The following is a 25,204-nucleotide window of genomic DNA, read 5'->3' as shown; positions in this document are numbered from 1 at the left end:
AGCGACAAAACGGTGGCTGTGAATTTCACCCATAGTTTGATAATCTAGGATCGCGGTGCAGATTATGTTGTTGTTGTTCTTAAATAGTATATGGTTACTCTCGTAGTATGTGAACCATGATGTGCGGTACATAGTATGTGTATCAGGTTATGCCATAATTTCAGGTACAAATACTACGGGAGTCACTTGGCTAGTACCCGAACTCGTAAATAAGGAAAATTGGAATCAAATTATGGCCTAACCTGGTACACATACTATGTTCCGGTGTCCGCCATCTTGTTTCACATACTACGGGAGCGCCAAAACATGTGTGGCCAGCGAACGACAAAAGGTTGAACCAAGATGGCGAACATAGTATGTGTACCAGGTTAGAGACATAATTTGATTCCAATTTTCCTTATTTTGATCCTATTATGAGTTTGGGGACTAGCCAAGTGACTCCCGTAGTATTTGTACCTCAAATTATGGTCTAACCTCAACCTGGTACACATACTTCGTTTCGGTGTCCGCCATCTTGATTCCCATACTACATCAGTACCGTTATCCAAACTGAGATCTCACACAATATATTGGGAACACTTGGTCCTGACTAATGTGACAATAATATGTTATTTTTAGGTTCATGTCGGACCAAAGTATTTCCGCACTGAATGGAATCATTGTAGACATTCAACCATGATCGATGCTTGATTTTAGTGTTTGTTCACACGTTTGAAAAGGAAGATTAACCTAAAGCTTCACATAATTTTCTTTACTGCATATATATAGTGAATCACTTGACAGCCCTATCAGTGCGCTAATTGACAACAATCCAAATTGTCATCTCCTGTTCCTAGAGTCCATTTTAACATCATATTTTCTAGAAATCTTTTAATAAAATAGTTGGGACTTAGCTGTGTACATTGATTTACCTACATCCCAAAGTGTTCACACCCACCCTGAATTTTGAGGTGTGATTCCTAACTCAAGTATAATTGTATGTATTTAAATATATAGAATATGACAATGTAGATCGTTTGCCAAAAACAACACATCTTTTATAAGTTACAAATCGTTTTTTTTCGCTAATAGCAATATATTTATCACCCCCTAAATTCCTTAACACCCCCCCCCCCTAAAATAAAAAGCTGGGAAACATACTGGATATGTACAGTAGGCATTGCAGAATACATGTCTTTAGTTTAAAACCTGTGACAATCTTCTCACTCAGGATATGATGATAGGACCAGGAAAAGGAAGATTAACCTAAAGTTTACATAATTTTATTCACTGCATATATATAGTGAATCAATTGACAGCCTTTTCAGTGCGCTAATTGACAACAATCCAAATTGTCATCTCCCGTTCCTAGAGGCCATTTTAACATCATATTTTTCTAGAAATTCTTTTCGCTCTTTGTCGCTAAGTTGCTCGAGGTATTGTTGCATCACGATACGATGGTGTGAATCATTGATATGCTGAAACAAGAGAGAGATGCTCAAATATATGGACACGTAGGTCAAACCTAGGTAGTACTGGTATGCAATCTGTAATAGTAGACTACCAATACCACAGTCTTTGCGACGTCGTCTGAGCACAAGGTCACAAACGTGGAACCGCCGCCACAAGATGCATAATAATTTTCCAATTTTGATGACGTCATTGCACAAACGATTCCCTTAGAGCCCACAGTAACTTTTGAAATAACTAGAGCAGGGGTGCACAACTCAAATGAGGACACGTGCCGAATTTTTCAAAATAATCTTGTCGTGTGCCACTTTGAACGATTGGTATTGTAAATTGACTCCCGTAAAACACACATCAAACAAATTTCAATAACATTACAAAATAACGAATGAATATCTATTTATTGTCCTGAAAAACTGCTGATTTTGATATAAACGTGCTATTTTGATATCATAAATAAAAAAAATTTTGTTTACAAAACCGTTCGCGTGCCATGTTTGAGCGTATGGCGTGCCAAATTTGGAACGCGTGCCCCGTGTTGTGCACCCCTGAACTAGAGTAATAAAATTTCAGAAAAAAATACAATCTTCAACCACTGAAAACATCAAAGCAATTGGTCCAGTAGGCAATGAGAAAAGTGATTTTTTCACAATAACAAGAGCGAGAATTCTAACAACAACAACATAACATTGAAAAGATCTCTAGTACCACTTCTATCCAATAAAAAGGAGTAAGTGGTTACTACTACAGCAGTGTTTACAAGTTGATTGATCCGCTTAAGTTCGACAGGTCATAATAAATCATTACCCGGGCCGTAATTGGCCCGTGGGCCGCGGTTTGGGAACCACCGTTGTGCGGGGTCTTGTTCAGACCAAAAAGGCGTGAATAAGTAGTATATGACAAAAAATGTTAGACACAAACCGGTGCTCCAGAAGTATGCGCACCAAGATGTCACACAACCTTAATCCTAACCGGTACACACATACTATGTTCAGGTTGTGCGCCATCTTGGTGCGGATACTTCTGGAGGTCTCACAGACCTTTCTTCCCCAGGAAGCAATTCCGAGACATAGCAGCAACCACATAACCATCATCGCACTTGCAACTCTTATTCTCACAACCCACATATCACTGTTGTATTTGTCCTGCCTGAAATTGAAATAAAAAAGTGTTAGGATGATTTCCATCACATTTCTGATTACCCAGCATCAGGATAACTGGGTGTGGCAAGATCGCCCGACTAGCCGACGTTATAAACTTCCGGTCGTTTACAGCTTTTTCCACCACCATGATACCAACTGGGAAGAAATAACTGAAGAATAAATAACTGCTCCGCATTTTGGCGCATTGTGCTAAGCATTAGGAATCTCTTTGCCACCTTACCTCTGATTACTCTGCGTGGGTTCGCAGGTTTGAATCCCATGCAGGGATGATTATGTGCGAGGGGATTGCTGGACTCCTTGCTCCAGTAGGGTGAATAACGTAATCATTAGTCGGTTACGCCTTCGTCCCCCATCAAGTCCATGCATCTGAAAACAAATACCTGGCTAACTAATCCTATACCAGACAAGGACCAGGGTTGCCATGTTGGCTTTTTTTACGCCAAATTTGCCATTTTTGGCTTTTTTCAAACGCGTTTGGCGTCAGAATTTCCGTTTGGCGTTTTGGCGTTTTTTTGGCTTTTTTCAAGTCTATTCTAGTGACTATTATTAAAATCATATGAAATACAATATTTAGTGTGTAACAACTGAACAATAGCCTATTACCTGTACTTAGCTACTTAACATTAGGATTTCCTGGAGCATCGATTTCCTTGTTTGTTAGATTAACTCTTAACCATACCCAATAATAAGTGCAGTTTCTGCAGCTGCTCAGACAGATGTTCAAGCAGGGTTGTAAACATTGCCTCGTTTTTATAGTTTTGCGTGTTATTTGTCAGTTTACGTTCTGTTTCCAAAAAATAGTTGTGTAATCTAATTTTCATTATGCCTGATATGGTTTATATGAGCTTTCAGCTTTAGTTTAATTCTGCAATTGCATAACGATGTGATTAACTACGCTAAATTTACTGAATTAGTTATCAGTGGTCCACCTGTGAGCGGCAGGGGGTTAGATAATTTTTTAATAAAATTGATGGTTTATAAATTTTAAAAGTAAAAAAATTTTCAATAGTAAAGTACGATATCGGGGAAATTTTTTTTAAGGTGTAGCACAAGTTGAAGTAGAAACATATTGTAGGTATATTACATACTGACAGACTGAAGCGGCACCCTGTATTGTATATATTGAATGGTAAAATATTGCTGTCCGCTTGATATTTATTTTACTTTCTACAGTTCTATAGGAACTTTACTTTCTATTTGTGTGCCTCACTGAATGAACTGATGGCTCTACATCATCATCAGTACGTTGCCAAGGGCTTAAAATCTGACAAATCATGGGGCTTTTGTACTTGGTAAAATTGTTGGCTTTTTCTGTTTTTTTTTATCTCTTGATTTGGCTTTTTTTGATCGCTGGGGTCTGGCAACCCTGACAAGGACTGCTAACTGGATGGAAGGACATTTTGACTTTGAAAAGAAAAGTTGATCCCATGGCCATGGGGCCAAGGAAATTTTGTAAAAACTATCACCATGACGTCACATCACCAGTGTAACAGATACAACCTATATATTAGTAGAACACACTTTCCAAATTGCAAGAATGTCCTGTCATTTCGTTCAATAAAACAAAACACTCCATGTGTCTCGCGAACGAGGGGCGTCTGCTGCGGATGCGTCATATCAAAAATCAGATTCTTTTTTTCACAAGAAATTTAATGGTGATGTTTTTAAATTGCGCTTCTTTTAATTTATTGCACAACTAAATTTAACTGTATTTTCATCAATATTGAGGGACAACAATGTCTAGACGTCCCTGAAAGGAGGAGTGTCTGTTCATCAGCAAAATGGGATTCTCTGCAACGAGACAATGTCACTCGATCTGTAAAGTGTGCCGTACTGCCAGTGTAACAGATACAATCAATGAGCAATGAAAAATAAAAGCCTTCATACACTCACGGCAGGGAATCTGGAATTTCTTTCCCAAATTTCCATCGTCCTGACATTCTTAGAAAAAACTTGTTCAAGTCCGACAAATTAACTGTCTTGTTCAGCCTAGGATTAGAAGGTTCATGTGGTGGCTTTTCATTCTTTGTTGGAACGTTTGCACTGGTTTGCTCTGAAATGAAAATATGTAGATATAAAACATGATGTTGAGGAGCGTTTTCCTACGATCCATGAGCAAAAGCCGCTAGGTACTATACCCGGGTCTCATGTAGTTTCTTACCAACATACTTCGGGTCTCGTGTAGTTTCGTACCTAACGTACTTCTAGTGGGCGTAGCATAACAATTTTTTGATATGTCAATCCTAACCCCCATCTGATTACGCCATCCAAAAATTAAATCACTACGACATCATAATCACGTCATAGAGCTTGCCAAACATACGCACGATCGGCCGAAATGGCATCGGCGCCGACGATAAAGAACTGACTGACGTTATGGGTCTCTCTCCTATTGGAATCGTTGCGACGAGAAAACGAGAGAACTAACTGTTCGATTTCGGGTGCTTGTTTGCATGTCTTGGATGGCAGTTCGTATAGTTTGAAGGGCTCTATTACATCACTGTGACGTCGTAATGAAGTAATTTTTGGATGGTGTAGTCAGGTGGGTGTTAGGATTGATACGTGAAAAATTTGTCATGCTACGCCCACTAGAAGTATGGGGTCTCGTGTAGTTTCTTACCTAACATACTTCTAGTGGGCGTAGCATCATGATTTTTTGACATATCAATCCTAACCCCCACCTGACTATGCCATCCAAAAATTACGTCACTACGACATCACAATCACGTCATAGAGCTTGTCAAATATACGTACTATCGTCCGAAATGGCATCGGCGCCGGCAATAAAGAACTTACTAACGTCAGCGATCTCTCTCATATTGAGATCGTCGCGACGTAAAAAACGAGAGGGGTTTTGGGTGGAATAGTCAGGTGGGGGTTAGGGTTGACACCTGAAAAAATTGTTGTGCTACGCCCGCTAGAAGTATGTTAGGTAGGAAACTACATGAGACCCAAATATAGGTACCGGTAGGCTATTTCACACTAGGATACGATTTACATATTTATCCCGGGGGAGAGAAAAGTTGATAAGACTGCTTAATCCTGCCGGCACAAGGTAATAACGTACCTTTTGTTGCGAAACATCTGATATTCCTTAGATAAATCGTTTGCCTCCTTCCAATACAACTCAACAAATATCTAGACATAATTATATCGTATTCCAGGCAATGCCTGATAATACTGAAACTAAGGTCAAATGACTCGTGAAATCATCGCGATGTCAACAAAATTTCTGCCGAATGTTAAATGATTGTACCGAATGTCATATAATGGTATGACGGTAAATTTATTGAAAAAAAAAAAAAGTTGGATCAAAATATCGGACCGCGAGGCACTCAGGATAAATATGAAACGGAAAAATGAAATTAATGGTTTTCGTACCAAACAGGGACTTACAGTAAATTGATGTCGCTTTCTGGCAACTAGCACTGATGGATCGAAACGGAGATTAACAACACGGACCCGGTTACGTCAGATTCAAAAATGTCTTGAATTTAGACAAAAATAACGAAAGATAGTGGTCAATTAGGGTTGCCAACTATGAAAAGATTTAATAAAGAACTTTGATTATCGTCATCATTTATTTTGTAACTTGCATGAAAGAACAAAATAAAACAATGAAATTAAAATTATATACAAGCTGAAATGATATATTAAAACAATCTTCATGTGTTTTTCATTTAATTTTTAATTAACATTGACTCAAACAATGTTAATAAAATTGTTAGTTCTTTGGCTATTTGACCGGACCAAAGCAAAATTGAAAAGAATAATTAAAAGCTTGAAAATACATAAAAAGGGGCGATTATTAAACAAAGTACTATGACTATCGGGCAAAACGACGTTGGAAGAATAAACGACAATCAGCATCTTTTGATAAATGCTAAAAAGGACAAGGACTGAAAAGCTTATTTAAAGAATTGTCCTTCGAAATAAACGACGGTTGGCAACTCTAAGGTCAATACTAGTATCAAAAATAGTACGACGGTTTGCTGACAAGGTTAACTGCTTTTTTCCATTCAAATATATATCTGACTTATTACATACCTAATCAATGCTATTTAAGATACAGTAGCTAGCCAATTTTTTTGATCGAATTCGCTCTCGCCACTCGGGTTAAATATGATTACCTTGCCGACTCTCCTTTACACCGTGATAAATATTGAAATCCTACTCTTTCCTAAGTTTTTCCATATCCGGACACCAGTCAGTGTCGGTTATATCAATAATAAAACTGCTTCAGATGTGTGGTCTTAATGGTTAACAAAGCAATACCCAGAGAGCGGTGGATGTGAGCCACCCTACGAAAGTTAGGAGCAGTGTTCCCTCCAAGGTGTGCGCGTGCACACAGCTTTTAAAGGCTGCGCACACGCATAGATTTACTGCGCACAGCCGTATTTCGATGTAATGTAACAATGTGCTCGGTTGGCAGGTTGAGAAAGTTTGTTGTTGGACCACCCATTACCCAGTTAGAAAGCCAAAATTTCTTCATTGGTTTTTGCACAAATATTAGTCATTTCCAAAAAAGTGCACACACACTAAAATTTCAGCGCACACATACTACAAAAATTAGAGGGAACATTGCTTAGGACTCCGATAACCCTCTTGCACATCCCTAATTTACCCCTCACGCAGTCCAAAACTCAAACCTACGCTGGGCAATCGAGGGATATATCAATCCATAATTCAATTTTATAGTCAAGATATATATATATATTTCATCGAAAACTGTACAATTTAAACATAAAGTCACATGAAAAACAATCTGAAATATACAGCATTTTTGTAACATCCTTCAAATTTGATATGACTCATTTAACATATTTACAAGTTTGCTGAAAGCAAGGCTCCAAGTTGTTAACTAAACTTGTTAAGAATATTAATAAGAGAATTATTGAGATGATATTTTTTTAAATATCTCTAGGAAAAGAAAAGTCAACACGACATCTCAATTTTTAGGGGTGTCACAGCATTTTGATATAATCATACTGGGGGGAAGGAGCCAAATTTTGGTACTACGTAGTATGTGTACGAAGTTAGGGTTAGGCCATAATTTTTAATTTTTTCCGATTCTTCTTACTTTAGTTCTATTAAGAGTTTGGGGACTGTCTGTGTTAGACAAGTGAATATACCCATGCCCATAGGTTTCAGTTCCTTCAAACAACTTGATGTAAAGTAGGCAAACAAAATTAGTCACTTCCATATTGGTACACACTCTTATGGAGCGCCCGAATTTATTTATATAGACATACAGTGCTAAACGTATTCCACTTTAACTATATATATTTAGTGTGTATATTTACTTTTCCATTAAAAATAGAAGGCTTTGAGTAATCTTGAATACCAGAAGCATTAAAAAATTGTGCGGTGGTAATTCATAAATGTACAACTAAACCACTATTGAGTCATATTGTTCCTTTTAATGTGCTGGTTCCCAGATTAAGGGATTCCTAACTTGGTCCTAACTTTTTTAATATTACAAACAAACATTTAAAATTTTTCAGGAATTTACACAGTGAAAAGGACTACTTTGCCCAGCCCTCAATTGGGACTGAATTTTGTAAACTAAGAAACTGCCCCATCTTGTGGTCAAAGTCAATAGGACGCTCTGCAGGATCGCGATAACGCTTCGTCATGTTCGATCCAAGATAGGTGATAAGTTCGCAACTTTGTTGAAAGTTTTCCAGTTTTTGTTTGTACTTCTTGCGAACGTAGGGTGAAGCTTTTGGATTGTATGCTGGTTAAATTAAAAAATGAATTTTCATATTTTTCCGGGGGAGAGGAAAGCCGATAACACGGTCTAATCATGCCAAACCAGAGCGCATTGCCCGCCTAAAGTTCATGTCGGGTATGAGATTAGTTGACTAGATATTTCTTCCAGATTCGTGGATTATTTATTTTCTCACTTTCCTTCACTTCAGAGATGAGTCTTCTTTACTTCTGAGTAAGTGTACTGAGTGCGCTCGGTAGTCGCGCATAATTTACTCAGATATAAACATCTTTCATCTCTGCACATGAAAGCACATGAATTCCACTCAGAGATGAGTCTTGTTTACTTTTGTGTGAGTGCACAAGACCTAAGTTTATAATGAAAAAAAAAAATTAAATAAAAGCTAACCTTTCAAATGATAAGCCACAAACAGGAGGCAACTTCTTGTAACAGAAATGAACGGGAACTTTGGTTTGAAACAACCGACTGAAGTCAGGGCTTTTATGATCGAAGTTGCCGCTCCTTGCTCAAGATAACCAAGCATTGGAAGAGAAGTGATGCTGTGAAAACATGAACAGGACAGTTTTTTTATTTTTTATACGGCACCTATTCACGCCTTTTACTACAAGGCTTTCGTTTGTCATAGAATCGAGCTTTATTTCCCCAATTTGACAAAATAATACGAAAAATTGTAAAAAGCAAAAAAATAAATGCAGTACAGTCATAAAGTGAACAAATCACAGTCGTTTTGTTCTAAATTAAATTTAGCCATTACAAAGGTGCCAAGTGAATCTTTTTTTGTGGTCCCCAGAGAACTGATTTGAGGGACCCTAGGGGGCCAATGCAGAGATTCAAGAAATCTAGGTTTATTCGGAGTGTTTCATGGAACAGGGATCGAAATTGTGACTAAATTGGTCGTCATGGCGATCTTCTGGGCCGTAAATTTGTCTTCAAATGGATTGTTGACTTAAAATTGGGAACCTGAAAAGTTGTTGTGATAACTCGGTTGTGCAGTTTGACGCACAAATCTATTACACAATACAATTTATTATTATTATCAATTTTACCTTCTAATTTATTCATGCGCTGTGAGGCGAGATAGAAAGCAAAATGTGTCGGGGCAAAAAGTGTTTGAGAAACGCAGCTCTGAACGCAGAGTGATATTATCAATAAAAATTTTTGTCACACTTACTCCATCGGTTGCTTTTTCGGCGGTAGTTTGTGAGGAAGTTTCAGATCGAAATATTTTTCAGGCAATCTCATAAATTTCTGGAGTTTTTCTTCAGTTTCGAAAACAAAGAGTTTGTCTCTGTATTCAACCACTAACTCAGGATTCCCTTCAATGAGAGCTTCATATCTGCATGAAAAAGTAATAGATGATAGACAAAAATTAATCTGATATTCATGTTTTCACTTATGGTAGCTACATCACAAATATGGGGTCGCAGGTTCGAATCCCATGCGACGAGAGGATTGCTAGACTCCTTGTCATTGTATGGTGGTTCACGTAACCGCTGGTCGGTTACAGCTTCCTCCACCATCAAGTCCATGCTCCCGAAAACAAATAACTAACTAATCCCATACAAGACATGGAATGGTAACCGGACGAGAGGCCATGGTTCGCCATATGGGTTGAACCCTGTTAGATAAATATGTAAATCCTAGTCTTAGTGTTTTCCAAACTAGGGTCCGCGATGACTGCACAGGGGGTCACCAACGATATGAAAAGACTTTGATCAATCTTTAATAATTGATTTCAATCAGGAGGCCGTTGTATCTTTTTGCGTGAATGTTGTGGACAAATTTTTATTACTGTCAGAAAAGGCAATTAGAAATTAATTTGCCTGTTGTCGCAGATGCGGCATAATTTGAAGTTTTATGTGGCGATTGTTTATAGGCAAAAATTAGTGCGGCGAAGATGTTATAGGACATGTGTATAATTTGCCCAGTAGAACATAAAGTTTGCCGACCACCGAAATAGAATAACACCAATTTCTAACGTATTTGAAACTTTGATTCAATTGAGGCATGCCTGCCTGTGAATCATGACCATCAATGGGGTTCAAAATCCTGGGAACAAGTTCCTAAAATCTCATCCCTGCCGATGACCTATGAACTTACCTTAACTTCCCATCAAGGAATGACACAGGGCAATAACCTTTAAGTTCGACTTGTTTCGGGAACATAGATTTGACTTCGGCTCGAGTTCTCCGATGTGGCAGGAGCTCTGGGGGTGGTAATTCACATGTTGCAAGAGGTGGAACATACTGCTCAGGGTTGGCTGTAAAATGAAAAGTTTTACGAGTTATTTGTTACATGAATTGGGCTCTAATCCAGCGGTTCCCAAAGTTGATTGACCGTCAGTCAGTCAATCATTTATTTGTCGTCACAAAAAACAAATTCACAAAGATTGGTGCAGAGAATAAATGAACTAGTAACGTTAATTGTGTGACAGGAGTCGCGAGGGACCTGGTTAAGTCTTCAAGCAGCGACACCTATATAGTGTAGTTACTGGTTTAGTGTAAAAAAATAATTGCATTCGCTACAAACATTGACAAGGATATTTGCGGGTCAGGTGAGGGGAGCCGACATCGGTACCGGTACGCATAAAAATAAGATACTGGTATACTTTACTTTCGTCTTACTATCTGTTATTTGTAGCTTATTATTAGCTAGTTATTATTGAAGTAGAGCACAAGACTTGACAAATTTTAAAAAGAGAGCTGCGACTTGAAAAGTTTAAGAACCACTGCTCCACAGATAGAATCCAAGTTTGTGGCACACACAAGTTCAACTCACCCAAGAACTCATCTAAATCCATTTTCGAACCAATCTTGTAATATCTTGATCTAAATTCTGCGGCCAGTTCCAAAGATGGAGTCACTGAGCAATCGACTAGCTCTCCACGTTTGTTGAGGGCCACGGGGCAGTACTCCCCATACTGGCTCAGTCTGGCATGGAATTCAGGTGGTGTGATGCATAGGTCATTGAGTCTGGCTGCTTCACCTGGAAATTTCAGAGTAGTAAAAAAATTAGAAAAGTACCAAAAAGAACATTGAAGAGTGAACAATGTGACATGGGTATCGTCGGCTATGTATTATTGGTCGACAAATAGTAGATGTTTGTAATAGGGAAAGCAAAATATTCACCAAACAACGTCAGGCGAAGGGAAGCGAGCTACATGTAGTAACATGGTTTTCAATCTACAGCGTTTCGCTATAAACGACACACAATTTTCAGTTTTTTAAAACACCTTATGACGTCGTGAATTGCACTTCCGGTGCACTGTTTTAATTTCCAATAACTCACTCGTTGAAAAAACCTGGCTGCACCATTGGATAGATAAGATAAGGTTCTGATAAATTTACCAAGACCAAGATATTAATTGGTAGTGCAAGGTTTACTTAAGATACCACGGGATGGTACCTTTTCCAACCACCAATCAAAGTACCAAGAAACCATGCATTATACCAAGGTACCAGTCAAGACACCAAAGTATCATATTAAGAAACCAATTACAACACCACACACCAACCAAGGGTACCATATGGTTAGCAACCAATTAAAATGCCATATACTGACAAAGTGTACCATTCAGTATGGTACCAAAACGATTGCCGAAGTACTAATCAAGTAACAAGACACCAGAGTAGTGTATGGTAACCAATTAAATTGCCATATACTGACAAAACGATTGCCGAAGTACTAATCAAGTAACAAGACACCAGAGTAGTGTATGGTAACCAATTAAAATGCCATATACTGACAAAGTGTACCATCCAGTATGGTACCAAAACGATTGCCGAAGTACTAATCAAGTAACAAGACACCAGAGTAGTGTATGGTAACCAATTAAATTGCCATATACTGACAAAGTGTACCATCCAGTATGGTACCAAAACGATTGCCGAAGTACTAATCAAGTAACAAGACACCAGAGTAGTGTATGGCAACCAAATAAAATGCCGTATACGGACAAAGTGTACCATTCAGTATGGTACCAAAACGATTGCCGAAGTACTAATCAAGTAACAAGACACCAGAGTAGTGTATGGTAACCAATTAAAATGCCATATACTGACAAAGAATACCATTCAGAATGGTACAAAAACGATTGCCGAAGTACTAATCAAGTAACAAGACACCAGAGTAGTGTATGGTAACCAATTAAAATGCCATATACTGACCAAGAGTAAGATTCAAATGGTACCAACTTGGTTGTCGAGGTATCAAGATACCATATGAACCACAATCCCAGCCATTGCTTATCTTAAACAACAAACCAACCTACCTCTCGCAATCCTGTCCAAGTAATTTTGTATCTTTCTGATAGAATCTTTAGAATCATTGAGAGCAACTTCCCAAAGTCTCCACTTCGATAATTTTCCATCAATCTCCACCCAATTCTGGTGCTGTGTTTTGTACCAGTCTCGCACTCCCCCAACGTTCTCTTCAAATGCAGCAAGTTTGATCACAAATGCCTCCTCGCTGGAACATAAGTCAGTAATGCTCAAATATATAGACATTGAGTTAAGCTACATAAAAGTGTTTTGAAGGGGGCTGACTCGGGTGACCACGAGGTTGTATCGCTCCCTAGTCTATACCGAATAAACTTGTGTAATTTGTATTTTTTTCATGCAATGCTTGTTTTCTTGTTGACAGGACAATGAATCTCTCTCTCATATAGCAAATAAATGTGTTACCATAGATTAAAATAAAAAAGCAGAATTTTAGATGAAATACTGGACTGAAATATCGTAAGACTCAGAAAAACTGAAAAAAAAAGACATGTAGCAAATTCTTCTGTGTTCAAGCACTGGAAATTTAAAATTTATTGTTCTGATTAATGTTTTTTTCACAACAAAAATATACCAATCGAGATGGTGAGGTGTCAATCAAGACCGTAATATACCAATCAAAATGGTAAGATACCATTCGAGACGATAAGGCACCTTAAGGCACGATAAGTCTGTCCTTGATGCTATGTTGAGCATGCGCAGTGTCTGTTTGAGTTATTTACTCAACAATTTAGTTAACAATAAACTTTTATTTGACTTATCACCAATCCTTAGATACCAATTGAGATGGTAAGGTATTAATCAATATGGTAATGTACCAATCAAGATGGTAATGTACAAATCAATATGTTAAGAAACCATTCACGATGGTAAGGTACCATGCAAAAGGTGAGAGTACTAATCAAGATACCAAGGGACCATTCAGAATGGTGAGGTACCAGTCAAGATGTATGTAAGGTACCAAAATGTTGAGATACTAAACAAGATATCACGATATCAATCAAATTACCAAGGTACCGTTCAAGATGATAAGATACCAATCAAGATGGTAAGGTAATGGTAAAATCAAGATGATGAGGTACCACGTAATATGTTGAAGTACTAATCAAAATACCTTGATAACAATCAAGATACCACGGGACCATTTAAAATGGTAAGGTACCAATTGAGATGGTAATATACCAATCAACATGCAATGAAGTCAAAGAACAATGTGGGGTACCAATCAAGATACCAGTCAAGACAGAAGTGTACCATGCACACCAAACCAGAATTCTAACTCAATAGTGTTGCTGCCTACCTGTCATGAAGTGGGAAGATTCTTTCCGCAGACAGCCTGTCACTCGCTGCTCGTTTAACGACTTCTGATCCTTCTATCTTCAACTCAATGATGCGAACAGGTACGATACATTTCTTGTGCAATAACTCAACTTGCTGTTTGGTGCAAGGAAAACCATCAAGTACGTATCTTAAATAGGGGAAATAATAGGTTCAAGATCGCTCAGTAACTTTCAATACATGACGCAAGTATTACAGCAGTTTGAAATTTTAAATTGAGACAGATATGTAAGTTTATTTGGAGCTTCAGAAGTATGTGCACCACGATGGCGCACAACCTGAACATAGTATGTGTACCAGGTTAGGTGTGTGCGCCATCTTGGTGCACATACTTCGGTAGCGTCGTTTATTCTTCTCGGAACATAGTATATACATAACAAATAGACATTATGAAGAGACATGATACAAGATCTTGTTGATGTTCAATCAAACCAGATATTTATTTAATTATTTACCTTCAAAATGTAAAAGCATTTAGATAATAAATAAACAGTATAACAGAGAGCAATGCAGACCCTCAAATTTTAATCAAAAACGCTGTTTCATAGAAAAAACACTCAGTTTTTCCCTCAGTCTTTGCTGGAAATTTTGACATGTTTTATCACTATTGAAAGTGACATATTCCAAAGCCGATCCAGGGGTAATCTGAGGAACGAGTAAAAATATGAAACTTCGCAAGAAGAAACGGAGTTTCCCCTGTCTTCTACCTCCCAAACCACACTCAAATTAAAAAACTCACTCACCCTCTAGTGGTACAAGTAGTATCCAACATAACAGTTGCTATGGCTTCTGCAGTGAGAGCGTCAGGAACAACGGCTCCTTGGTAAAGATGAGAGTTGATATGAATCGCAAGAGAAGACTTGGGTTGCTTTGTGAGGACATGCCTGATCGCCTCTCCTGCAGAAATACGCATCGCTCCGCACTCCCTTGCAAATCTATTTGCCACTGAAAAATAAAAACTTAAATGAGAAAGAAAGTTTTAAAACTGACTGGAATTAATTATTCTGGTTGAACATTGCCTGTTAACTGTATCTTTATTGTTTTTCTGGCAACTAGCATTTTTCCTGAGCATGGCCAGTGGATAGGATAGAATTTACATATTTATCCTGGAGGAGAGGAAAGCCGATGAGGTGGTTTAACTATATGGCAAACCACGTCCTTCTGTCTGGTTACCATTCCATGTCGGGTATGGGATTAGTTAGTTTTGGAATTTGTTTTCGAAAGCATGGACTTGATGGTGGAGAAAGCCTTAATGGACCAGCTGTTACGTGAACCACCCTACGGTGACGAGAAGTCAAGCAATCCTCTCGCACATAACTATCTTGCTTGGGATTCGAACCTGTGAACATACGCAGCGTAATAAGAGGTGCGATGGTGAGCGTATTCCTAAAACTTTGCACGATGAGCCACAACACTGCGCCATAATGTCATCAGATACCGATGACTGAGCAGCTGTTGAGGGGAAGTAACGATGTTACTTTTTACTACCGACAATGATCCAAAAATGAGCATGATAAATTAGAAAAGATTTATGCTTCCTCTCAGAATGGACAGGATAACTCTGAAATAGGGTAGGATTTATTTATTCTGGGGGAAAGGAAAGCTGATAAGACGGCTTAACGATATGGCGAACTCTGGCCTCTTGTCCGATTACCAGTCCATGTCGGTATTGGATTAGTTAATCATTTATTTATTTCTCTTTTTTAAAGAATCAGAGAGTTAGTTTCACTGTATAATATTTTCATGCGATGATGTTCTAGTAGTTATAGCTCTAACGTTTTAAAAATGAGAATTTACAGATATACTTACATGTGGTTTTTCCTGATTTGGGAGGTCCAATCACAGCTAGGCGTATCGGTACCACGGGTTTTGCTGGCGGTTGGTGGAGAACATACGCAAGCGGGTCCGCCATAAATTTTGTTCGAGAGTTAAGAGAGGAGAGAAAGTAGATGTGATGGTGGTATATCACAGGGAATAGCGGGCTTATCGGTGTCGAGATTGGCTGGACAACATCGTTATCATCTTTGAGCTGAAAGTATAAAAATGATTTTCATAGTCATGTTGGGATAGATATTTACATATTTATTCCGGGAGAGAGGAAGGCTGATAAGACGGATTAAACATATGGCGAACCACAGCCTCTCGTCCGGTTACCAGTTTATGCCGGTATGGGACTAGCCAGTTAGCTATTTGTTTCAGATGTATGAACTTGACTTGAAAACAGCATTATCATCTTTGAGGTAGAAATATAAGTAAAGTAATATCAATAGTCATGTTGGGATAGGATTTACATATTTATCCCGGGGGAGATGAAGGCCGATTAGACGGATCAATCATATGCCTATGATTGTTTGATATATTAACAAATATCAGTTGACAAAAAATTGATATGTAATGTCGGATTTATAGAACGTTTTTTGGACTTCCAGAAGTATGTGCACCAAGATGGCACACAACCTGAATATAGTATGTGTACCGGGTTAGGGTTCAGGTTGTGCACCATTTTGGTACACATACTTCGGGAGCGCCTTTTTTGTGTATCACTGCCATAAGTAAAATTCATTGGGAGCCCAGTAGGAAAGTTTGCTGACCACTGTATTAGAATAATACTAAATAAGTGAATTTGGGAGCTGTAAGGTGTTGTATGTACACGCACAACTATATTGCTATTTCAGACTTTATCCACATTCGAAACAGAACACATTCTAGATAAAAACGCTAACAGTTGATTGCACACAGTAACAACTCATATATTGAATGCCCCACAGTCAGTGGCGTATTTAGGGTGTGGCAGCCATGGCTCATTACATGGACGCCGTTTGAACAGGGGCGCAACAAAAGGCGAAAAGTATTAATCATAAAAAGTTTCAAGAAAATAATTTCAAATTGGGAGTAACTAAAATTTTTACTCAAATAATAACGTACAAATATCTCGATTCAATAATAGTCATTATAAATGTTCAAACAACTATCAGGAGGTGCATTTTAAGACTTTGCCATGGGCACCATTTTACGTAGATACGCCACTGCCCACAGTCCATGTGATAAGTACACAGAACTTATAAGTCATCTTCAGACATGAACGGACACAAGTCAAAGGTCACTATATAATCAGGGGAAAATTACCACCCTGAAACAAAAAACAGCAACATTGATTGCTACTACCATCAAATTTAACTAACTTTACCAACTCTGGCACTTTTTAGTTTGTGGCTCAGCAGTGAGAACCAGTGAGCTAGAATTAGAGCAGGACTATGCAAGTACAGTTGCAATGACCTTAGGCCAGTGTGATAGAGATTTCGACATACCTTAACTGGGTCCCATCTCCCAAACGAACTTGGGTGCTTGTATCCCGTCAGTAACATCTTGGAAGCGAGTTCGAAACTTACTGGGAAAACTTTTTCGAACAAACTGTAAAAAAATGGATTTAGACATAGTAATGAGAGCATTAGACTTCCCACAGCATCCAAAATGTTTGGGAATATAAGTTAGATCAGGGGCTCTCTAACTGTTAGTGTTGTGGAGCCTGCGAAGAGGTTGACTACTATTTATAAAAACACATTGTTAACTGCCGATTAATGATTATTCAATGACTCAGATGTATTTGCTGCTTTGTATTTGTAAAATATTCAAATTGTGACAACATAGCGGTAACTAAAAAATGGCTTTATTACTATTGGAACTTGTTTGAATTACCGCCTTGTTGCCACATTTAGACGCTACCGTTGTTTAATTTATTAATAATGTTATTGCTTATTTAGATAGTTACAAAATTGGCCAAGTCAGTATTTACCTCAGCAAACAATTAGAACACGGAGCCGTGGGGCTCCAAATGGAGCACTTTGAGAGCATATGAGTCTGTGAACCACACTTTTTTGATGAAGAGTCTAGCAATCATCTCAGACAAAATTACCCCTACAGGATTCGAACATGCGAACACACGCAAGGTAATCAGAGGGGCGGTGGCAAGCGTATTCCCAAAGCTTAGCACAATCCATCGATCCTCGAGCCTAATTTCTAACAAGAGCTTCAGCTTATTAAACATGACACGTGCTTGCTCACCTGCTCCTGTTCTCCACTAGTGGTTTCATTTTCTGATCGAGCAGATATCGAACGATCCTCGGCTTCTTACTGGCTTGCACTTCAATACGAGGAATCATGCTTTCTTCTAGTTGTTCTTGGACAGTCTAGATAAAATGGAGTTACAAATTTTTTTTAGTTCACGAGAAAATAAAGTATTTTGTATAAAAAGAGTCTTGTGACATTCCCATTGTCATTCAAATATGACATCATACCTTTATATTGTGAAGTCATCAAAATGGAAATATGACATTATATATTTATTTTGGTCATTATTAAAATATACAATCAGAATTGCAGTTTCCTGTGACTCCTTATGCAAATATGACATCACTTTCATTCAAATATGACATCATACCTATAATTTTATAACATCCTGATAATGTACTAATGCGACATCGTGTCATTGCAAATATAAAATAATATGTTGATTTGTGACATTATGAGCATAATAGAGTATCATGACATCACATACAAATATGACATCATACTTGTAGGTATTGTGATGTCATCATAAAAATATGACATCATACCTGTAGTTTAGTGACATCAGCACACAAAAATGACATCATACCTGTAATTTAGTGACATCATCATCAAACTTTTCCCCAAACTCTCCTCTCATCCTGTCTCTCGCATCTTCTTCCTGTTCCTCCTCTTCTTCTTCTCCTTCCTCTTCCTCCTGGAAAAAGATGAAAATAGAAATTGGTTTTCATGTTTTTTTACGATTTCTGAAATTCTTATATCGTAAGATAATTTATTAAATGGATAATGAAAATTCCGTCATGATACAAAAAAAAATAACGAACACACAGGATGTAAATGTAAATGAGGTAAAAGTATTGCATGGGCAATCTCGCTTTGTCAAATTAAAAAAAAAATGGGAAAAATGATGAGATACTCTTTAATAAGGCCCTTGTTATTGTCATGCATTCCAGTCTCTTCGTTGCTTATAAACTAATGGCGTAAGAGAATCGAAAACACCTCAGTAAATTAGCTCATCTAGGTAAGTATGCAACATCAAAATTATGTTCAAATTGACATTGGATTTAAGATAGGGCTTCTATATTCGTCCCGGGGAAAAGAAAGCCTGTACGCCGGTTTATTCATATGACGAACAATAGCCTCTCGACCGGATTAAATGTGTGCTTATCTTTTCTCATTTTATTTACGTAAAACTTACTTTTTTCTTGTTGAACTCGACTTACCAGTCCATGGGAATAAGTAACCAGTGAATAATATCTAACAATATGTAAAGAGCAAATTTTCTGTTTCTCTAGCGACGACCCTGTATTAGTAATACTTAGCACTGCGTGACATATTTAAAACAAAATAAGACCAATAAATAATCCATCATAATAGTGGGAATCCCCCTCCCACCTCAAATTCTTGAGCGAGAATCTCTTCAATGTCTTCTTCCTCTTCATCCTCCTCAACTTCTCCCTCTTCCTCCCCCTCCGTAGCGTTCTCTAACTTCTCAGCGATCTTCGCTGCTCGAGTCGCTTCACGCTCGTTCATGAGTTCTCGACGGCGTACTTCAATCTTGTCATTCTGTAGAAAATAACTTTTTGTGAAAATTTGTCACTCCTAAATAGGGAGTTGTGTGAGCAATCACTGAGTTACTTTGCACAAAGATGAGTCTCCTTTACTTCTGAGTGAGTGCTGTAACTTTGCTCAGAGATGAGTCTTCTTTACTTCTGAGTGAGTGCCCATAACTTTGCTCAGAGATGAGTCTCCTTTACTTCTGAGTGAGTGCCCGTAACTTTGCTCAGAGATGAGTCTTCTTTACTTCTGAGTGAGTGCCCGTAACTTTGCTCAGAGATGAGTCTCCTATACTTCTTAGTGAGTGCCCGTAACTTTGCTCAAAGATGAGTCTCCTTTACTTCTTAGTGAGTGCCCGTAACTTTGCTCAGAGATGAGTCTTCTTTACTTCTGAGTGAGTGCCCGTAACTTTGCTCAGAGATGAGTCCACTTACTCCTGAGTGAGTGCCCGTAACTTTACTCGGAGATAAGTCTCCTTTACTTCTATGTGAGTGCCTGTAACTCCTTACTTTGGAGTTAACACTCAGTCTCATAAAAAACACACAGTACTATTCATGAAGTCGTACCCTAATCTTTGTCTTTGTTTCCTTGATTTTATTTTTCTTGGCATTCTTATGATCCCGACGTTTGATCCATTTTTCCATTCTAAATACAAGAATATTGTCTGCTTAATTTCCTTTTCTTCGGCATAAAAATGTCAATCCTATCCCAACAGACAAATTATTTATTTTTTATTTTTTTCATTACTAAATTATGAATATCCTATAAGGCAGTGGTTCCCCATCAGGGGCCACAGCTCAATTGAAGTGGGCCACAAAACAAGGCGCAAAACTTTTCTCTTTACAAAAAAACACCCATTTCTTCCTAGTTTCACACATATCAATTGTTGATAACTTGAAACGCTTTTTAGACCCCAAGACTGGCTAGCTGTTCTGGTCTATTTTGGCAATTAGAAATTTTTCGTCTAACACCCTGAAAATGACAACTTTATTCAATGTGGCACCCAGACAACGCTCTGTGGCCCCCAGACAACGAGCTGATGGCCCAGTTTGATAAACCCTGTCCTTTACCACCTTATAACTTTTTTCTCTCCAAAAAAATAAAAATAAAAAAATCGGCGATTCCGAAGTATGTGCACCAAGATGGCGCACAACCTGATAACTCTAACCTTGTACACATACTATGTTCAGGTTGTGCGCCATCTTGGTGCACATCATTCTGGAGGTCCCAAAAATCTTACCTAGGGAGGGGGGGGGCATCAGGGCTGAAGGTCAGAACCCCCTCTTAAAATGCAAAAAAGCATTGTTCTGTGTCCTACATAGCATACATTTTTTGTAGCGTAAAACGCTAAATGCTCGACTCACGCTAGCAGTTCTGATCTAACTTAGCAATTGGAAAGTCCAGAACCTGCCATTTGAAAATTCTACGCTATGGCCCTTAATTGAAAACTCATTCAATGTCGCTCTCGGAGAACGGCTGGTTGCCACTATTGGAACTCAGGGCCAGGTTAAAAAAACCTGTACTTGACCATTTCCTCTCCCCCAGAAAAATGCAAAAATCTTACCTAGGAGGTAGCAGTCTGTCAACCACATCTGTATCTTCAACCATGAGTAAAACAGCGGCATCAGGAAACAATCCACTTTGAGACAGAAACTGACTTTCCTCTGGTGTTCGAGGGAATCCTTCCAGAATGAAGCCAGTGGATCTACAAAAATAAAGTTTTTTTTTCGCCTTTAAATGAAGCTCGGTACTCCTTCTTTTACTTCCATTCTCTGTGAATTCGTTTTAATTTTTTTTATATTTCCAGTATGTGATTTTTTCTTTTTACATTGGACATGGCCCCACACCCCTCTAACACAGGGGTAAGGGCTCCCGAAGTATGCGAACCAAGATGGCGGACATCGGAATGTAATATGTGTACTTGGTTAGGGTTAGGCCATAATTTTAGGTATAAATACTACGGGAGGCTCTTGGCTAGTCTTCGAACTGATAATAGAACTAAAATAAGGAAAATTGGAAAAAAATTATCGCCTAACCCTAACCTGTTACCCATGTTACGTTCCGATGTCCGCCATCTTGGTTCGCATACTTCGGGAGCACCCAGGGGTATACAACTTTTTTTGTTGGTGGGGCCATGAAACCAACTTCAGACATCTAGCTGGCGACACAGGAAATTGTTTTTCCATGTACCCAACGAATTAAAAACTTCTCACAATGCAAAATTTTAATAATTAAACATTTTGAGTTATTGCATAGTTTGCTAACATCAGCTTTGACAAACTTGTAATGAACGCATCGGGAAAAACGGGGGAAAGATTTAACACACTCACGAGAACAAAAATTAATTTTGTATATTTACCCATGTGACCACGTTTTTCAACATAGACTATTATTTATGATTATTATTACTTATCGATTTTATTCGGTAAGTATATTGATAGGTATTTGTCTGTCTGTCTGTTTGTTTGTCTGTGAGATGCACGCGATATCTCACGAAAGCGAGATTGAATCTGCTCCAGATTTTGCATGTGGATTCATCATATGTCGTACCAGAAGCCTATTGATTTTGGATGAATTATGTATTATAATTAGCGAGTTATTAATTAATTAGTGATGAGACACAAGGTGTCACTATGGAGTAAGAGCGCTGTTTTAGGGGATCCTCTAACTTTCGATCGATACGTCTTCGGTCTCTGACCGATATTCTCGTTTTATGCTTGATGGGAAAAAACTGAGTGTTGACAAGGATCACATTGAATGGCTTAGCGGGGCAGGTTCTTTTACTAGTACTAGGTTTTTTTATCTACTTTCTCCCCCCCCCATATTAGGATAGGATTTACATATTTATCCTGAGGGAGAGTAAAGTCCATAAGACGTCTTAATCATATGGCAAACCATGACCTCTCGTCCGGTTACAAGTTCATGTCGGGTATGGGATTAGTTAACCAGTTATTTGTTTTCGGAAACATTACAAAAAATACAGACTTACTTGTATGGTTCCTCTCTGAACCACTGCGGCACGATTTTCTCTAAAATTTCAACGGGCAACGGTTCGTCATCCACTAGATTCGCTCGAATCACTTCCTGTTCATCATCAAGATCAAATTTTTCTTCCTCTTCAGCGGGAGCCTCCTGTGGTTATGAATTCCAAAAATAAAATTAATTACTTGGCTTGGTGGTGTGACCCATTGTGACAGGTGCTAGGAACACGCTCGCCATCGCACCTCTGACTACTCTGCTCGAGTTAGCAGGTTCAAATTCTGTGTGGGATAATTATGCGCAAGAGGATTGTTAGACTCCTTGCCGCCCTCGGGTCGTTCCCATTTCTAGTTTTACACTAACAGTATATCGTATGCAAAGAACGGTCTGTGTTTATTAACTAGAAAATTATAATTACCTGGGGATATTCAATGGCTCAACAGTGTGGCGCATCGTGTTTAGCGTTAGGAATACGCTCGCCACCGTACCTCTGATCACCCCGTGTGCGTTCTCTGGTTCAAATCCAATTTGGGATAATTATGTGCAAGATGATTGCTGGATTCCTCGTGCCCTCGGGTGGTTCCCATAACAATTTTGCTTGAAATGCGAAGGCTTGATAGTGAAATCTGTAACCGATTTCACTCCTATGTGTTATCTTATCTAATCTTCAGTTATCACCCCATGACCATTTTACTTACAGCATTAGGATCTTCCTCAATAGCTTTCTTAACGGCTTCTTCCACAGTGACCAAGAATTCTTTCGCTAATAAATGGTCTTCTTCATGCTCTGGCCCCATCTTGCGGCCGGTTTTAGGCAAAATCAGTTCCTGTAATTATTATAAAAGTCTGAATCCGCTATCAAATCTCAAGAAACTATAGGTTTTAACTGTAAAACGAGAATATCGGTCAGATACCGAAGACTCATCGATCAAAACTGTGGTTTCGATTCATAACTCTATAGTGACACCGCGTGTCCCATCACTAATTAATTAATAACTCTCTAATTATACGACATAATTCATCCAATAGGCTTCTGGTCTGAGATATGATGAATGCACATGCAGAATTTGGAGCAGATTCAACCTTGCTTTCGTGAGATATCGCGTGCATCTAACAGACAGACAGACAAATACCTATCAACATACTTACCGATCTAAATATCGATAAGTAATAACACATATAATTATTACAATTTAGTAATTTTCCAAATAGGGTTAGAAATTCAAATTTCAAATCATTTCTAACTGTAAATGGATAATTACTATTGTAATTTAGTATTTTTAAAATATGACAGGGTGTTCATCTCAAATTTTAAATTTTTGCATTAGAGGCTTTGTACAAATATCCAAAATTCGCTTCCCCTTTATGAGAAATAGTTCCAACAAACCTGAAGCCTTTCTCGGAACGAGATGTGGAAAATTCCCAACTTCTCAGCGAGCCATCGACCATGCATTGTTTTTCCAGCGCCCCGGGCCCCAAGCATCAAAACTCTGGGGGGTGGGGGGCCAAGTGGTTCTTTAGTTGGAAGGAAATCCATTGGTTTGCTGACGAATCTGGTTCTGTTCAGAAAATAGATTGAATGTTGTTAGATTGGTTTCTAGGTGAAATAAAAGCTAGAAAAAAAAATGATTACAGAATCAGGAAAGCAAACAAAACCCTAAACGAGAATATCGGTTGGAAACCGAAGACTTATCGATCGATAGTTAGGGGATCCCCCAAAACAGAAACTGCAGTTTCGATTCATCCGCTCTTGTAACTTGCGCACTGCGCATCGCACACACACAGTCGGCGGGTCTCAAAATTCTCTCGCTTTACAAAAATCTAGATCACTTCATCAATAATTGATTAAAAACTCGCTAATTATACGACATAATTCGCTCAAAATCAATAGGCTTCTAGTCCGAGATAAGATGAATGCAAATGCAAAAGCTGGAGCAGATTCAATCTCGCTTTCGTGAGATATCGCGTGCATCTAACAGACAAACAGACAAATACCTCAACATACTTACCGATTAAAATCGATAAGTAATTAGAGATGGGAGTATTAAGCATGCTTATTAATGAAGCTCAGAACTTAATCAGGTCCACAGTCCTGATTGTAACGAGACAGCTCTATTAAGAAAAAAGCAAGACAAACAACCAAACCTGTTCTCAGGAGACTTGAAATAGTAAATCTTCTCTCGATATTTCGCAGCGATGTCAGGGTTTCCAGGCCACAGGACAAAATCATCCTGAAAAAAAAAGTGAAAATTCATCAATATAACTATGCTACAATAAAAAAAATAAACATGTCCTAATAGCCACTCAATGTCTGTATCCGTTTGTTGTTCAAGGAACTGCGATTGCCATGGTTACCCCCCTGTTTTCAGGCCATAGTACAAAATCAACCTGAAAAAAAGTGGAAATCCCTTAATTCTACGATGCTATATAAAAAAAAATAAGATAAATCCAAATATCTCCCTAATTCAAGTGAATGTCTGATTTCGTTTGTTATTCAATGAACTGCGTTTGCCATGTTTACCCCTGTTTTCGGGGTTTCAGGGCCACAGCACAAAATCATCCTGAAGAAAAGAGGAAGTCCCTCAATTTAACGATGGTATATTAAAAAAAAAAGGATCATGCGAATATCGCCTTAATCACAAATGAAT

General features: G+C 38.3%; 2 protein-coding genes across 2 annotated transcripts in view; both read right to left on the bottom strand.

Moving 5' to 3' along the window:
- Nucleotides 1–1,139: 1,139 nt before the first annotated feature.
- LOC120337781 (uncharacterized) lies at nucleotides 1,140–5,836 on the bottom strand. The gene is made up of 4 exons (XM_039405667.2): nucleotides 5,677–5,836; nucleotides 4,503–4,662; nucleotides 2,487–2,595; nucleotides 1,140–1,457 (listed from the first exon to the last, which is right to left on the bottom strand). The coding sequence occupies exons 1-4, from the start codon at nucleotides 5,753–5,755 to the stop codon at nucleotides 1,335–1,337; spliced, it is 471 nt and encodes a 156-aa protein (XP_039261601.2). The 5' UTR covers nucleotides 5,756–5,836; the 3' UTR covers nucleotides 1,140–1,334.
- Nucleotides 5,837–7,307: 1,471 nt separating this feature from the next.
- The window catches only part of LOC120338374 (adenylate kinase 9-like), a 40,567-nt gene continuing 22,670 nt past the window's right edge, over nucleotides 7,308–25,204 (bottom strand). The window contains exons 22-40 of the mRNA XM_078117161.1: nucleotides 24,702–24,787; nucleotides 23,944–24,115; nucleotides 23,255–23,383; nucleotides 22,567–22,709; nucleotides 21,142–21,282; nucleotides 20,144–20,222; nucleotides 19,416–19,586; nucleotides 18,610–18,717; nucleotides 18,018–18,142; nucleotides 17,264–17,366; nucleotides 15,765–15,984; nucleotides 14,699–14,900; nucleotides 13,918–14,085; nucleotides 12,611–12,807; nucleotides 11,119–11,325; nucleotides 10,441–10,600; nucleotides 9,512–9,676; nucleotides 8,728–8,879; nucleotides 7,308–8,346 (exon numbers count right to left, since the gene is read on the bottom strand). Coding sequence (XP_077973287.1) covers nucleotides 8,135–8,346; nucleotides 8,728–8,879; nucleotides 9,512–9,676; nucleotides 10,441–10,600; nucleotides 11,119–11,325; nucleotides 12,611–12,807; nucleotides 13,918–14,085; nucleotides 14,699–14,900; nucleotides 15,765–15,984; nucleotides 17,264–17,366; nucleotides 18,018–18,142; nucleotides 18,610–18,717; nucleotides 19,416–19,586; nucleotides 20,144–20,222; nucleotides 21,142–21,282; nucleotides 22,567–22,709; nucleotides 23,255–23,383; nucleotides 23,944–24,115; nucleotides 24,702–24,787 — 2,940 coding nt within the window. The 3' untranslated portion in view covers nucleotides 7,308–8,134. The remainder of the gene's footprint in view (nucleotides 8,347–8,727; nucleotides 8,880–9,511; nucleotides 9,677–10,440; nucleotides 10,601–11,118; nucleotides 11,326–12,610; nucleotides 12,808–13,917; nucleotides 14,086–14,698; nucleotides 14,901–15,764; nucleotides 15,985–17,263; nucleotides 17,367–18,017; nucleotides 18,143–18,609; nucleotides 18,718–19,415; nucleotides 19,587–20,143; nucleotides 20,223–21,141; nucleotides 21,283–22,566; nucleotides 22,710–23,254; nucleotides 23,384–23,943; nucleotides 24,116–24,701; nucleotides 24,788–25,204) is intronic.

The sequence above is a fragment of the Styela clava genome, chromosome 10 (assembly GCF_964204865.1).
Source record: "Styela clava chromosome 10, kaStyClav1.hap1.2, whole genome shotgun sequence".
NCBI classification, from domain to species: Eukaryota; Metazoa; Chordata; class Ascidiacea; order Stolidobranchia; family Styelidae; genus Styela; species Styela clava.
Note: the sequence above shows the minus strand (reverse complement) of the source record. Positions and strands in the feature narration are given on the sequence as shown.